The sequence below is a fragment of the Calliopsis andreniformis genome, chromosome 3 (assembly GCF_051401765.1).
Source record: "Calliopsis andreniformis isolate RMS-2024a chromosome 3, iyCalAndr_principal, whole genome shotgun sequence".
Taxonomy (NCBI): domain Eukaryota; kingdom Metazoa; phylum Arthropoda; class Insecta; order Hymenoptera; family Andrenidae; genus Calliopsis; species Calliopsis andreniformis.
The window spans coordinates 14241249-14255769 of record NC_135064.1 but is presented as its reverse complement, the minus strand read 5'-3'; the positions used below and the strand labels follow the sequence as shown (position 1 = coordinate 14255769).

General features: G+C 35.9%; 2 protein-coding genes and 1 non-coding gene across 5 annotated transcripts in view; 1 reads left to right on the top strand and 2 right to left on the bottom strand.

Annotated features, from left to right (window-relative positions):
• Nucleotides 1-10399, top strand: part of LOC143177093 (ribosomal protein S6 kinase alpha-5) — a 42514-nt gene extending 32115 nt beyond the window's left edge. For all 3 annotated transcript variants that reach the window (XM_076374874.1, XM_076374873.1, XM_076374875.1), the window contains 5 exons: nt 950-1024; nt 1461-1679; nt 2529-2644; nt 3331-3531; nt 4429-10399. In XM_076374874.1, the coding sequence (XP_076230989.1) occupies nt 950-1024; nt 1461-1679; nt 2529-2644; nt 3331-3531; nt 4429-6402 (2585 nt within the window). In that variant the 3' untranslated portion in view covers nt 6403-10399. The remainder of the gene's footprint in view (nt 1-949; nt 1025-1460; nt 1680-2528; nt 2645-3330; nt 3532-4428) is intronic.
• A 314-nt stretch (nt 10400-10713) lies between these two features.
• On the bottom strand, nt 10714-10786 carry Trnar-acg (transfer RNA arginine (anticodon ACG)). The gene has a single exon. It is a non-coding gene; the product is annotated as a tRNA-Arg (tRNA).
• Nucleotides 10787-11114: 328 nt separating this feature from the next.
• On the bottom strand, nt 11115-11915 carry LOC143177096 (UPF0488 protein CG14286). Its single transcript, XM_076374880.1, has 2 exons — nt 11798-11915; nt 11115-11667 (listed from the first exon to the last, which is right to left on the bottom strand). Exons 1-2 carry the CDS (start codon nt 11816-11818, stop codon nt 11131-11133), a joined length of 558 nt encoding a protein of 185 aa, XP_076230995.1. The 5' UTR covers nt 11819-11915; the 3' UTR covers nt 11115-11130.
• Between the last annotated feature and the right edge of the window lie 2606 nt (nt 11916-14521).

The window sequence follows — 14521 nt, the reverse complement described above, 5'->3', positions numbered from 1 at the left end:
CGGAGGAAAATGCTTGAAACAAAGCGCCCTGCATAATCTGCGCTCTAATGGATTCTGAACAGATTTATCAAATATAGATCACAATAATTAGAAATGTGCGTTTATATTTAACCTCTCTGTGGTTGCATTAAAGTGAAGCGGATATTAATAGTTTCTACGTTTCCAATTAATTTTGTTTTAGTTATTTATAACGAAAAATCACTAGTATGACATTTTGTTCTTCTTTTTTCGAGATGCTTTTCTTAGAATATTATTTAATAATCTTTTTAATAGTTCAATGCTCTTTTAAGCAGAATTTGAGATGTTTTTAAAATAAACGAGTAGTGCTAACATAACATGTAGAATTAATTTTTCGTATATGTTCATTCTAGAGTTACCTTAAAAAGGCGTAGATATTTTCTTCATACAGGTCTTATATTTTGTTAAATGAAAGTAAATAAATTGAAGTTGAAATTTTGCGTTGGTATCTATATAGCTGTTACTACATCTACAGAAGGAAAGAAATATTAAAAATAACAAAACATACATCACATGATAAAAATGTCTCTATAAATATTGTGCTAGTTGTGGTTCTACCTATAAATCTACGGTACTGGAAATATTTATTGCAGTACCTAGAAAGTCTACATAGTATAACTACTTTTATGAGAGTATAATTCATAAAGGTTCTGGTTTTGAATTTATTTAATCAAAATCTAATGTTACTCATTTCTGCGATAAATAACTAGTCTGTCATTTTCTCAAAACTAATTACAATATCACACATAAAGACTAGCTATAAGAGAATATCTCAAATATTTGAGAGGACTTCTTGCTGAAGTATTTACGACAGTACATGATATTAAATCTTCTTTTTCCTTCCTTTTTCCTTTAATTTCTGATTCATGCCACTATCCTCATTAAATTTCACAGATATTCTAAAACGAAACCATTTTCTTGTTCATTGCAGTAAACCTGGCAGACAGCGGAGGCCAGAGGGTGGATATGACACACTTCGACCTACTGAAGGTCCTTGGTACCGGAGGTATGTTGGCAAAAACCTTTGCAAAGGTCATTATTGATATCGTTCATATCAAGATATAAATCGTTCATTGCTTACGATAAACACGGTTCTACTATCGTGACATTAAAAGCTTTCCACCGATGTACCGGTAGCTATACATAGCAAATCCATTAATTCCCCATTATATATCCTTCAATTATAATAAAATATCGATTTTCACCATTAAATGCCTCGTGGTTTTCTTATTCGAATCGCGGCTGCTTCAAGGGTACAGAAATACGAGTAGTTTTCTTTGGTTCACTTCGATCACTTAAAAAGGAGGTAGCATACCATTTATAGCCTTTCTTTTTATGAGGATCTGTGGATCTGACAATGGATATCTTTCATACGAGAATTGTATTTTTCTATTGTAATAATTAGCACAGAAAGAGGATACACCCAGCTAACTTTTGTGCAGCTTACGGGAAGGTGTTCCTAGTGCGAAAGAGAACCGGCCCCGACGCTGGCCGCCTGTACGCCATGAAAGTCCTGAAGAAAGCGTCCATCGTGCAGAAGAAGAAGACGACAGAGCACACGAAGACGGAGAGACAAGTTCTCGAGGCCGTTCGAGACAGTCCTTTTTTAGTTACGCTGCATTACGCCTTCCAGACCGACGCGAAACTCCATTTGATTTTAGGTAAAACATGCATGGAAATTCGATTACATCCTTAAGGCCGTGTTCTCATTAAGGTACCAACTTTATGAGTGGATCTTTTAGGACTCTTTAAGGGAACTTTATAAGCGGATCTTTAGGCGTTTATTTTCATTTTCTATTTTTAAAACCAGAACACGTTTAATTTATTTAATTTATTTTTCACTAAGGTCTGAAGTAATAAATGAGTTAATTTTATTGTCGGTCTAAGCATTGCTTGAAATCTTTCTCTCACGTTCTTTAAGTTTGCTTTGGATGAACTGTGATGAGTCACGAGCTTGCAACAAGGGAATAGTGTACTTGTGCACGAACCACACTGTGGACATTTTTTTAGTTAGTTACTAATGTTATAATAAAGAGAATTCATTATGTATCATATTCGTGTATTTCCATGGACTGTAAAATCTTTGAAGGATCCTATACAATCGATATAGTTTCTGCTCGATCTATAAAAAGCTATTTTTTCAAGCATGTTTCAAGGAGCAAAAAACTAAAGAAGTGAATGCCAGCAGTGAGATCACAAATTTTGGATAAAGGTCTCCGAATTCTCGTGAAAACAAAGAGCTCAAGTCGTTGCTCCGTGTGATATAGCTTATTTCTTTGCGTTGACAGGTTTCAGGCTCGCGAAAAGGAAAAGTTATATAGAAATCTCTAAGAACTTTTTCGTACGCTGTTTCGTTCTTGCTTTTGATCGGCTATTTTAAGACTTCGCGATGATCCGCGCGGTACGCAAATAAGAGTTCATAGAATCTCAGTGGCTCTCGGTCGTGTATTGAAGAACATATCGTGTCGTTTTAGTCCCGAAAAGGTTAAACAACGACTTTGCATTTTCAGATTATGTCAGTGGCGGGGAGTTGTTTACGCATCTGTATCAACGGGAACACTTCACCGAGGACGAAGTGCGAATTTATATCGGGGAAGTTATTTTGGCGCTAGAACATCTGCACAAAGTAAGTTTTATTTCTCATTCGAAGTACTTTTCCATCGTTACACCATATCGCATATCCAGTATTTAAATTTTTGTATATTGATATGCTGTCTCTCCTGTGTAAATTTCATTGACTATCTACGTTGTCTGAAAGCGATTGGAGAATCACCTAAACGGGGATGACTTTATCATCCAGTCACGTATTCAGTACTCTGAAGTCTTTTGTATTTTTTGTACTGGAAAAACGACTACTTTTGAAATTTAAATATGGTTTTTTTCCTTAAAATGTCTGATCTCATGATTCTCTCTTTTTTTTAAAGAAAGTATACGGTTGAGAATAAGATTTAACAGTATCTCTGAGTAGATTCATTTGAAGTCAAAATTTGAAATGAATGAAATTTGAAGTCAAATGTGAGATTTAATCCAGCCAAATCTAGACCAATCTAGTCTTTAATCCAAATTTAATCCAGACTTATCTCAGGCATTTATATATGACAAATTCACAATATTTTGTAGAATTAAAGTCAGCTCCAAAATTACTATTGCAGCTTTCGATTAAAAAAATTTTTTTAATTTATCATCCACTTTTATACTTGTTTACTTACTTATGAACGTTGCTTCATTTAATTGCACAAAGTTTATGTTATAACAATTACCTTGTTTTATAGAATTGTGTTATATGAGACATGGAAAATTAATCTGTTGCAGCTGGGAATAATTTACAGGGATATTAAATTAGAAAACATTCTGTTGGACAAAGAAGGGCATATCGTGTTAACAGATTTTGGGCTTAGCAAAGAGTTCCTGCCGCACGAAAGGGACAGCAACGCTCGTGCTTATTCCTTTTGCGGAACTATCGAGTACATGGCACCGGAAGTAGTACGAGGGGGCTCAGCAGGCCACGATATTGTGAGTCAGGAAGAATTTACGTCACGATTTGTTCCCTTCGTGTTCTTGGAACTTCGTTATCGCTCTCGTGCTTGTCACTGTCAAATACCGTATATATCGTTCTTTTGTTTATTCCGATAATCTGTTGTTTTTATAGACGAAAACCACGTGAATGCTATATTGATATAGCATCACTATTAGATATGTCATTATTGAAATTATGCATATATGTATTTACATTAACAGAAAAAAGTTTCACCTGTGAACAAAATTCTGAAAATTCGAAATTTGTATATAGTTTACTTTACATTGTATTCGTGATCAGATATTCTCGAAACTTAGGTAAGTAAAAAATATCCAAATTTAAAAAATTATAAAAAATGATCATCTCGTAATCGTAAATACCTATATTTTGGAAGACTTTTCAGTACATTTGGCACTGTAGAAGATAAAGGAAGAAATAGATCAGATTCAAGAAGAGTTTGGATGTTCGTGGTCTTAAACAAGAATTTAGATTAAATATTTTTGAGTATTGTTATGTTTTTGTTTGAATTAAGTATATTACATACTATTATTAACAAGTTTGTTGAAACTTTAGTTCTTACAGCAAAATTATTTCGAAATTTTCGAGCTCGAAGAGTATCGAGAAAATCTTACACAGTTTCAGATTTAAGTTTCTTGAACTTAAAAATTGTTATCCAACCTACACATATTAAAAAGTAAAATCGTATTTTCAATTATAAATTGTAATTCTATAATAATACGTTAAATATTCAAATTTGAAAGTTTAATTTTATACATATAATGCAATTGCTAGAAGCGTAGCTAAACGTCTGTCGAATAACCGAAGAAGTTTCAAGAATGTTAGAAAATAAGAATCTCTCTCAAACATTCCATTGAAACGTCGACAATTTTCAGGCGGTGGACTGGTGGAGCGTGGGCGTGCTGATATACGAATTGCTGATCGGCGCTTCTCCTTTTACGGTCGAGGGAGAGAAGAACACGCAACAGGATATTTCGCGACGAATCCTGAAGACAGACCCACTGATCCCAAGCCATCTAAGTCCAACTGTTCGTGACTTTATTCTTCGTCTCCTGGTGAAGGATCCACGACAGAGGCTCGGCGGAGGACCAGACGATGCTAAAGAGCTGAAGGAACATCCGTTCTTTAAGAAAGCACCACCACCATTCAGCTGGGAAGCTTTGGAGAGGCGTCAAATCCCTCCACCCTTTGTTCCCCGCATCACTCACGAATTGGACACCAGCAACTTCTCCGACGAGTTCACCAAAATGATCGCTGCTGATAGCCCAGCCGTCGTTCCTCCTAACTATGATAAGATCTTCAGAGGCTACTCATATGTGGCGCCTTCGATACTGTTCGGCGACAACGTGGTCAGTAAAGACATCTTCAAAGAAGCGATAAAAGCCAACATCGAATCCCAACGTCCGTCTGCCTCGGATGTGTTGGCAGCCAGATTCGAGGAATCCACTTTCTTTCAAACTTACGAGCTTGATCCTCGCGAGGAGGCCCTTGGCGACGGCAGTTTCTCCGTTTGCCGCAAATGCAGACACAGGAAAACATTGCAAGAATACGCAGTCAAGATCGTCAGTCGCAGGATCGACTGTGGAAGAGAAGCCAGTTTGCTAAGAACCTGTCAGGGCCATTCAAACGTGGTGAAGCTGATCGAGGTACATCAGGACAGAGCGCACACATACTTAGTGATGGAGTTGCTATCGGGTGGGGAGCTCCTGCGGCGATCAAGGCCCTTCAGCGAGCAACACGCGAGCAGGATAATGCGTCAGTTAGCGTCTGCAGTGCGATTCATGCACACGCGAGGCGTAGTGCACAGAGATTTGAAACCTGAGAACATAGTATTTGCCCATGAGGGTGAGGACTCACCTGTAAAGATCGTGGACTTCGGTTTCGCCAGGGTAAAGCGTGGCTGCGAGCCTTTGCACACGCCCTGCTTCACCCTCCCATACGCTGCTCCAGAGGTAGTCGCTAGGCAAGGCTACGACCAAAGCTGTGACCTCTGGAGCCTGGGCGCGATTCTGTACTCGATGTTGTCGGGAAAGCCTCCGTTCAGGACAGGCTCCCCAGACCTGGCCACCAGGATCAGAGCCGGAGAGATCGACTTTGATGGTGAAGCGTGGAGCCACGTGTCAAGCCTCGCCAAGCAGGTTGCCAAGGGTTTACTGACCGTCGACCCAAACAAAAGACTGACGGCGAACGGGCTGGTCAGTCACCCCTGGCTGGCCGAGTCCAACACTTCCGTCGACGTGATCACACTCGACATCAACACAAACGCGTGTTTCCTGGAGAAGCCAGACGGCTTCCGGCTGCGTGAGGTGGACGGTGCCAGACTGGCGCAGAGGAGGAAGCTGCACAAACGCTCCACCTCCAGTTCCGTGTCCTCCTCCGCGTCCACCACTTCTTCCAGCCCCTCGGTGCAGCTCCTGCGGCCACCCAGCGCGGCAACGAATCTCGTTAGTTCCGCCTCACCAGCGCAGCCAAGCGCGTTCGATTTCGGGGAGGACAAGGTGAACGAGTATCTAAGTTCTCTGTCGTCTTCCTCCGACTCGAATTCGCCGAGGATCTTGCAGCAAGATGTACCGAAGAAGAGACGAAAACGGGACGGTGACGAGGATGAATCCAGACCGCCAAAGTGGCACAAGAAGAATGTCGACAGCGGAACGACTTACGAGAGTAGAATTGGTCCCGTGACGAGGTCCAGGAAACGCAAGCTGGAAGAACAAACTGTGAACAACAACGGTATGGAGAATGTGGTAACGGAGTCGTGTGGCCCCTCGCACATGGATTCGAGGGACGTCCACCGGAAACAGAAAGCAGGGAAACGGCCCAAGCGGCTCGCCACCATCATTGTGGAGTAAACTGCGACGCGTTTTCTCCTAGATCGGTTCGGTAGTTTCGCGCCTCCTCGTGTGTCTCTCGATGCATTTTCACGTGATGCTGTAACGTTGTTGCCTTCGGAGCTCGCGTGCGCATGTGCGAGCGACATTGCGTCATTCCTATTTTCGGATCCGCGCGACCAGGGACCTCCCATTTTTGAATTTCGTGCGCGTTCATCGGCGTTTTGTAACCACGACACATTTCCGTCTCCCTTTCATCGTATCCATATTAATTGAATCACTGATTCTGTTAGGTACGATTATGTTACTGTTTTAGTCGGAAGTTGTTACTTGCGTTACCGTGTTCCGCTTAAAGCAATTAGGGGATCAATTATAAGTGCTTTCTGTTTCTGAATAGCTGGAAATTTTGGTTGAAAATTGGGAATGGTGTCAGGGTAGATCCTACGTTCATTTCAATGCATAGTTTTTTAATTAACCTTATGAAAATATGAGGAACCCCTGCATAGAGAAGAGAACTCTGCGTTCTTTATGGGAGAGTAAATAGGATCGTACTTAATGAATTTTAAATGGGATTGCTGAACAAATGTTTGAGCTTCAAAAATTAATCATGAATTAGAGCAGTTTATGAAGTGTGCCGCCATACGAAAGATCTGCTTTCTCTTCCTTACATTTTGTATTTTCATTCTACTCTAGTCACAGAAATCAATCTACATTTTGATTTTGAAACGTAGCTTGAACAAGACCTACTTGTATTAATGAAATAATTAACAGTCTTTAAAAATTTCTCAATAATTCCATTTACTAAGAGTCTCAAATCGTATTATATTATTAATAACAAAGTACTTTCCCACTATGAATGTTTGATCTATTTCTCAGAATTGTGATCCCCAAATTACTTTGAGCACCTTAATACAAAGTGATGATAAGATTCTATTGGTTCCGAAATTCCATTAAAAATTTCGACGAACACGTGCTCAGTTTGTAGCGGGATCTCTGGGACGATACTGTTCCTTAATTGCAATCTTTAAATTATTGTAGATATGTTTAATTTTATGCCATGTTTAGGATTATGTATTATCGATCAGAGTTTTGGGGAATAGTATTTCAAATAGAAAATCAGGACTACATGGTTTCCTTTGAAGATAGCTTGGTTTGTTACGCAATTTTAGCATAAATTCAAGCCCATAATAATTTCAAGTTGAAGGCTAGAGTATTTACTAACTTGTAATACTCTAATCTATGCTTTCACAACAAATTAGAAAATTAGAACGAATTTATCATCAATATCTTTGCCATCTGGGACGCCATAGACTTTTATTCAATTCACAATTTTCTATCTCAAATACCATGTTCCACCAGCTCTCCTATATCGAATGTTAGACATATGTATATACTATTCCCATTATCAATTCTATCGCTTTTGTCGTACGGGGGACCATCGACGCAACGTGATTTCCAATTTGTACAGAATCAAATTTTCTTGCTCCTGCGCGAGGATCGCGTACGATCCTGAAGAACGCGTCAATCCACGCGATTTCTTCTTTTCACGTTGTCTGTGATCAACCGTGTAAACGTTGAAGTGCTTCATCGTTTCCTCCCCTTCGAGGGGGTTAATTCACCTCCCTCATCGCCTTCTACTTTCCCCCTTATCCGCTTCGAGATAAAGAGGAGAACCCACGAACGGAGAACAGAGCTACGAAGAAGACTTTGTAAAACTCCGCGAATCCATAGAAAAAAAATGTGCCTCAGAAGCTCGTCCAGGCCTCGGCGAGCCAGAAGAAAGACAGTTTGAATGGTAGGAAGATAAACGTTTCGAGAACGGCAAAGAGAACTTATTTATTTAAACAGAAGACATCGCCTTGTGTACCGGAAGTACGCGTCGAGCCAAGATGGCGGCGGGTACGCATCGTATCTCGCAGACTATTCGAAACGGTTCTGTTTACACGAGCATATATATGTATATCGAACGCTATTCTTATACATTGATTTTTAGTCCTGAATTTTTATAAAAATATATATATATTATAAATATATACATACACATACACATGTATATGTATAGTTATACACAATGGATACACAAACACATGAAAGAACAGATACACACACTTATACATGTAGTAGGGTGTAGGGTCGAAGAGGTCAATCAAGTATTAATGATTCTCGCGATTCCTTTCGTACTACTTTCAAATGAAAAAAAAATATATGTATATGTGTATAGAATGATTTTGCGACGGAGCATCGAATTGTGTAGGAAGGTGGAATGAGAGAATATGGAACCTGTTAGAGCTAGACTTGCTAAGTGTTGGAAAGACCGAGAATTGTGACGCGATTTATTTTCGTAGGATTTTTAAGGTATCGCTTCAACTCCTCGCTGCCTTGAAGAAAGATACCAGGAAGTCTAGTCTAAAACCGCTGTCCCGTGAAAGTCCGTTTAAAATTTCGTGGTAGAATTTTTATGCGCACGGTCTCGATATCAGTCACGCAGCGAGCAGTCGAAGCTGCCAAGTCGTTGGAACACGGGAGAAAGTTGCTTTTTTGATGGGTGATGGTTGTTTGTTAATTTCAGTGTCTTTGTTAGACAATTGGTTATGCAGGGACTCGCGGGCTTGTTTAATTTCAGATTGGTCACGTTGAAACATCTTAGCTCATGTTGAATCAAAAGTGTGACAACTTTTTTTACGTAAAAGTGTAGCGCAAGGAATTTGTATACTTCTTTTACGTTCAATGATGATAAAATGTCTTCAATATTTTTCACAGTTTAAATATAGATCAAAAAATTATCTCACATTTTTATTGTTTAAAATTAGTTGCTAATTATTAGTTATGTTGCAGTTCGCGAGTTGCTGTACATGTCGAATTAGCTTTTAAGATTTGGAGCGAAAGAGAGAGTTAAGAGAGTGAAGAATGTAGAGTCATTGTGAAAGGAAAAGTGTGGCATTGAAAAAAGACGGCGAAGACTGAAAAGGTTGTACACCGACTCAGGGAAAAGAGAGACGCGACCGAGAAATCTTTCTCTAGAATCGATTACGAGAAATAAAAGGCGTTTCTTGGGAAACGCGTGCTTCTACCAAAGACGACCGAAGCAGAAACGACAAAACGTGGCAAAAGTAATGGAGATCGCTCTGTAAAGACCAAAAAGATGGGCTATAGCGCGCTTTGTTGCGTTGCGACCGCGTGAAACCGTTACTGAATCGTGATTTTCTGACGTAACAGTTAATCATATATAGAAAAGAGAGGATGAAAGAAACGAAAAGAAGACTATTTAATTGTGAACTAAAGAAACAGATATAAAGAATTATATATTTAATATAAGACTATATTAGGAAAATCATATTTCTTTAATAAGAGGATATTTCTATTTAGGATCGTAAAAACGAAAGGAGAAAAGAAAAAAAGTCATTAAGTCTTGTAAGTTGAATATCAGTTGGACCGCGCATTTCGTGAGGAGGAACTGATTTTTTTTTCTAGATACATATATCACTGTTACGTTATTAAGGAGGCAAGTGGCAAAAAAATGGAACAAAAATCCATTGGCCGTATGTTTATACAGGACGTCGTGAGAGTCTAATGCATTGTTTTGGCGAGATGAATTTTGGATCATATCATCGTGATTGTTCGTATCTGTTACAGTTTTATGTGAATAAATATCTAAACGAGTAGCATTTCTCTTTTGACTTGGAACGATAATGAAATTCGTTTCGTTTATAGTTCTGTGATTGATCGAAAAAAGTAAGAAATGGATAAGGTATTGATTTGTAAATGGTTGATCATAAGTGTTTTTTTTCTTTCTTTTAAATAGAATTTAATCAAAGGATCGATGAAATTGTGCGATAGACTTTTGGGGCATCCTATATGCATATATTATATACATATAGTTATATACGGATTCAAGCTTGTACCATACGATAAAGAGTGCTGTTCTGTTGCTATTATAAGTATGTAAGAGAGACGAAAATACCTTTGTTACTACTGGTTGTTAAATATATCATAACATAATATTTATTTATATAATGGATTTTTAATGTGTTCGGAATCTTTACCCACTACGATTAAATATTTCTATTCCCTGTCAAGAATTTCATTTTTGATGTATTTATTTTGGTTTAAGGTTTTATCATGATTTGTTGTTGTCCTTTAGAGATATAATTGATTTATCAGAAAATTTCATGCCTGTAACAAGATTCTTCGTACCTATTTTTTATAGTATGAATTTCATTATCATTAAACTTTTTGTATCTATAGGTATTTTCTAATTTTTGTTGATTATAATTATAGATGGATCTCGCTTTTAATTAATAAAAATTAATTTGTTCGTGGAAAAAAATTCATCGATCCTGCCAGGATTCGAACCTGGAATCTTCTGATCCGTAGTCAGACGCGTTATCCGTTGCGCCACAGGACCATTTTGGTGGGAATGTTAACGATATGTAATATAATGAAAAATTCAAAAAAATTAGATCATCTCTATATCAAAAGACAATCAAATACTGACAAATATACATAGTTTCGAAATTCTTTATTTTCATTATAATTTCAACGCAGTAAACGTTGATCATAAAACTAATCTTACAAAAGATTATAAAGATATTTATGATAACTATATAGTAATTATAAATTAATAAGTAACCGATAAGTAAATGCCTTTTGATAAAACTTATAGCAAATAAAAATTCATTAAAATATAACAATTAGTAACAATAAAAATGACGAAAAAATTGTACATCCAAGAATTTATAAAAACTCCATTTATTCTGCAATTTGAAAATTAAACTTAAATACAGTCTGTACGTTAGCATTATTTACATCGTTTTCATTTAAACTTGGAGATATTACATCTTTATTACTATCTGAACATTGTTTTTCAGTTGTGGATTTGCAAGCAGCTTTCTTCACAAATGTGCATTTTTTATTTTGTGCAGGGAGTGGTACAAATTTCATAGAAGATGCAGCTTTCCCCAATTTTTGTTCATCCAATGCCATCTTTTCTCTGTAGTTTCCTAAAGTACTTCTCATTATTTGTCTCTTCTTTATTAAAGGTGCTTTGTTACCCTTTAAAATGTTGATATTTTTGTTTAAATCTTGTGCCTGCTTTTCTGGAAGCTTGCCAGTAGCCAGGCACATCTCTAACTGTTGGATACACCAACACAATTCCAATTGAAATTGACCCTCTGCTTCCTCGCTTAAGCCACTTGTGGTTTCTGAATTTATATTTGTATTTGCATTTGAAGTCGTCGGTTTTGGTGGTTCTGCATTTTTCTTACTTGTTGATGGCTTATTAGCATTCTGAAAATGATGTTATTTGTTGAAAAATATTGTTTTTATAATCATAATGATATATTATAGGTTAGGTTCTGCTAAGGATATGGTAACTACTGAATGAAATGGCAACAAAAAAAAAAGAAAATTTGTGCACCCTTCTTGGCTTTGGTGGCATTTTGTCTCACATCCAATATTAAATAATTCAGTGATTATTCTAATTGTTGACACTGTTTTCTGTTTACACTTTCAGTCAGTATTATTGGTTAGGCATTGTTACCAATTGTTACAAAGTTTCTAGATTGACTAACTAGTAACTTCTTACTTTTTGTTTGAAGACTTTTAGTGGCGCCCTCAATACACAAATTTTTGCGGGAATTTAAAATACATAATTTGATAGTATGGATTATTTATATGTACACTATTTATACTGCTATAGTGAAACATTTATAATAAAATAGAAATATATCGCATACAATAAAACTGCAGCTGACTACCCTATTTCCTATATAGAATTATATAGAATATAGAAGTATATTCCATAAATAGAAATCCAATCCCTATATAGAAGTATATTCCATAAAAAATGAAGTTAAACTCTGTATTTCATTTATGATGAAGCTAAGTATGTTTTTTCTTTAATTTATTTTTGCACTATTATTGGATGATGTATCGTAATAAAAATTCCATCCTGAAACTGATTTTAAGTTGTACTATCGCTTTAGGTAGAAGTATGTAAATTATAAATACGGTAGAAGCAGTTTCTGAATACATCATGAGATTTATCGATTCCAAATGATGCTGATGCATCCTCGAACAGCTGTCAAAATATTAGGATCGTTTTATTTATATCGCTACCTCCTTCAAGAGAGCCAAGGTGAATTTAGTATGAGTTACGACTCTTACAAGAAGGCTATTGTAGAGGGTGTTTTAAAACTGGTGGTCAGAACGTACGGAAAATGGAAATAAAAATTGAAACCACAATGAAAATAAGTCACGACTGTGTATTGTAATTATCAAAACTGTTTTTACTGAAAATACAGCGACTTACAAACAAACAGGGCGTACATAAAAAATTAACAATAAGCGGCTATCTACTGCCATGTCAATGGCTTCAAATAATGTACACTTTTTATAGTTACACAATAAATAATATCACAATTTTAGGATTCAATCGTTGCCTTAAATGCTTCATACGTGACTCTTCTATACTAGTATGATGATGGTGATATACTATTTACTATGGTTTCAACAAGATTGATAATTATTCATTGTAATCCATCATAGAAATATTTCTCTATGTTAGCAACATACAGGGCTATATATATGTATATATATAATTTTTATTTCATAAATTTTTTGTGACAATTTTCTAATAGCACTCAATGAGTGGTCGTCTCTGAGGTCGTCTCTTACATAAATAATTTTTCAAACAAAATCGGCTCATATTTGAAACTCCATTTGCATACATTTTATATACAATCTATTCTCATTTTTAACCATTTTATAAACATCTCATTCAAATGCAGGATAAAACTATAAGACCTAAGTTCTTCAGACCTAGTTTAAATTAAAGCTATAGATTTATTTAATCTATTAGATTTTGTCTAACATTTGATCAAACTCTATACGATAAACAAATTTGTATATAAAAAAGGTCACGATAATTAGTTATAAAATAAGAATATTATTTTCGTCATTATAAAAGATAAATTTGATTATTCATGCTTAAGTATCAACATTTTTTAAGTCATGTCTTATCACTTTATCCGACATTATAACTTTTAATGCGCATTTCAATCAATAATCTGTTTCCTCTTTTATTTTTTCTCCGTATGTTTAGGGCGCTTAACGTAACACGTCAAGAGTATTTTTATTTTGAATTTGTACGACTTAGGAGAAGGGGATGAATGCGTGCCATTGCCGCCACTTTCAAACGTGCTCACAACCCCGACAAGAATATATTTCGCAACGATTTATGGTTATGATCCATTTTTATTTATGTTCCCCGAATTTACTGGTCATTCATATACAATACGCGACTCGAAAGCCTTGCAATCTTCTCGAGATTTATATGGAAATACATTATATCTACGTAACGCTTGTCAGGCGAAACTTGTAATCAAATCGAGACATCAAATTTTGTTTTTGTTACTCTATAAATTATTTTATTGTTACCTGTATATTCGAAACAGAAAATATTTTTGTTGTAACAATAGTCTAGATTCTAAATTAGTTTTCAAGTTTCTCATTTTCTGGTTCTGTTCGTTGCTTTTGAAAATTTCTTACATTTTGCTCCCTTCCCCTGTACCAAAATATTATGCAAAGCGTGTCTCATAACTATAAAACAGTTTCGGTGTTATTAAACTTTATCTAAACGTTATAAATCAACTTGAATGAATAAGGAATTGTAGATATAAAACATAATATATTCAAGGGCCATATATATGGCTTGATTCTTATCTACATGTATATAATTTTAATTACAGAATAAAAGAATAAATAATTTTAAGAAGGTTTTATAGTTATGAAACGTAGTCGGTATATAATTGTAATCTAAACAATTTGTGTTTTTAATGTTTAATGAAGACGGCTTTCTAAGTGTTATGCTCACTTTTTATTGAATTGTCTCGTTAAGTCAAATTAACCTGTATTTATTTAAATATTCAAGGATCCGAATAGATACTCAAATATTCAAATATTCAATCATTCAAATACTCAAATATTCAAATATTCAAATATTCAAATATTCAAATATTCAAATATTCAAATATTCAAATATTCAAATATTCAAATTTTCAAATACTCAAATATTCAAATACTCAAATATTTAAATATTCAAATATTGCCTATTGAAACATATTCGATACGACGAGTTTCA

What these genes read in the sequence shown, in the direction of transcription:
- LOC143177096 (XM_076374880.1), bottom strand. Translation starts at nt 11,818, where the DNA reads ATGCCACCAAAGCCAAGAAGG. An exon ending in TGCCACCAAAGCCAAGAAGG is followed by an intron (nt 11,668 to 11,797) that starts GTGCACAAATTT and finishes CATCATTTTCAG; the next exon opens with AATGCTAATAAGCCATCAAC.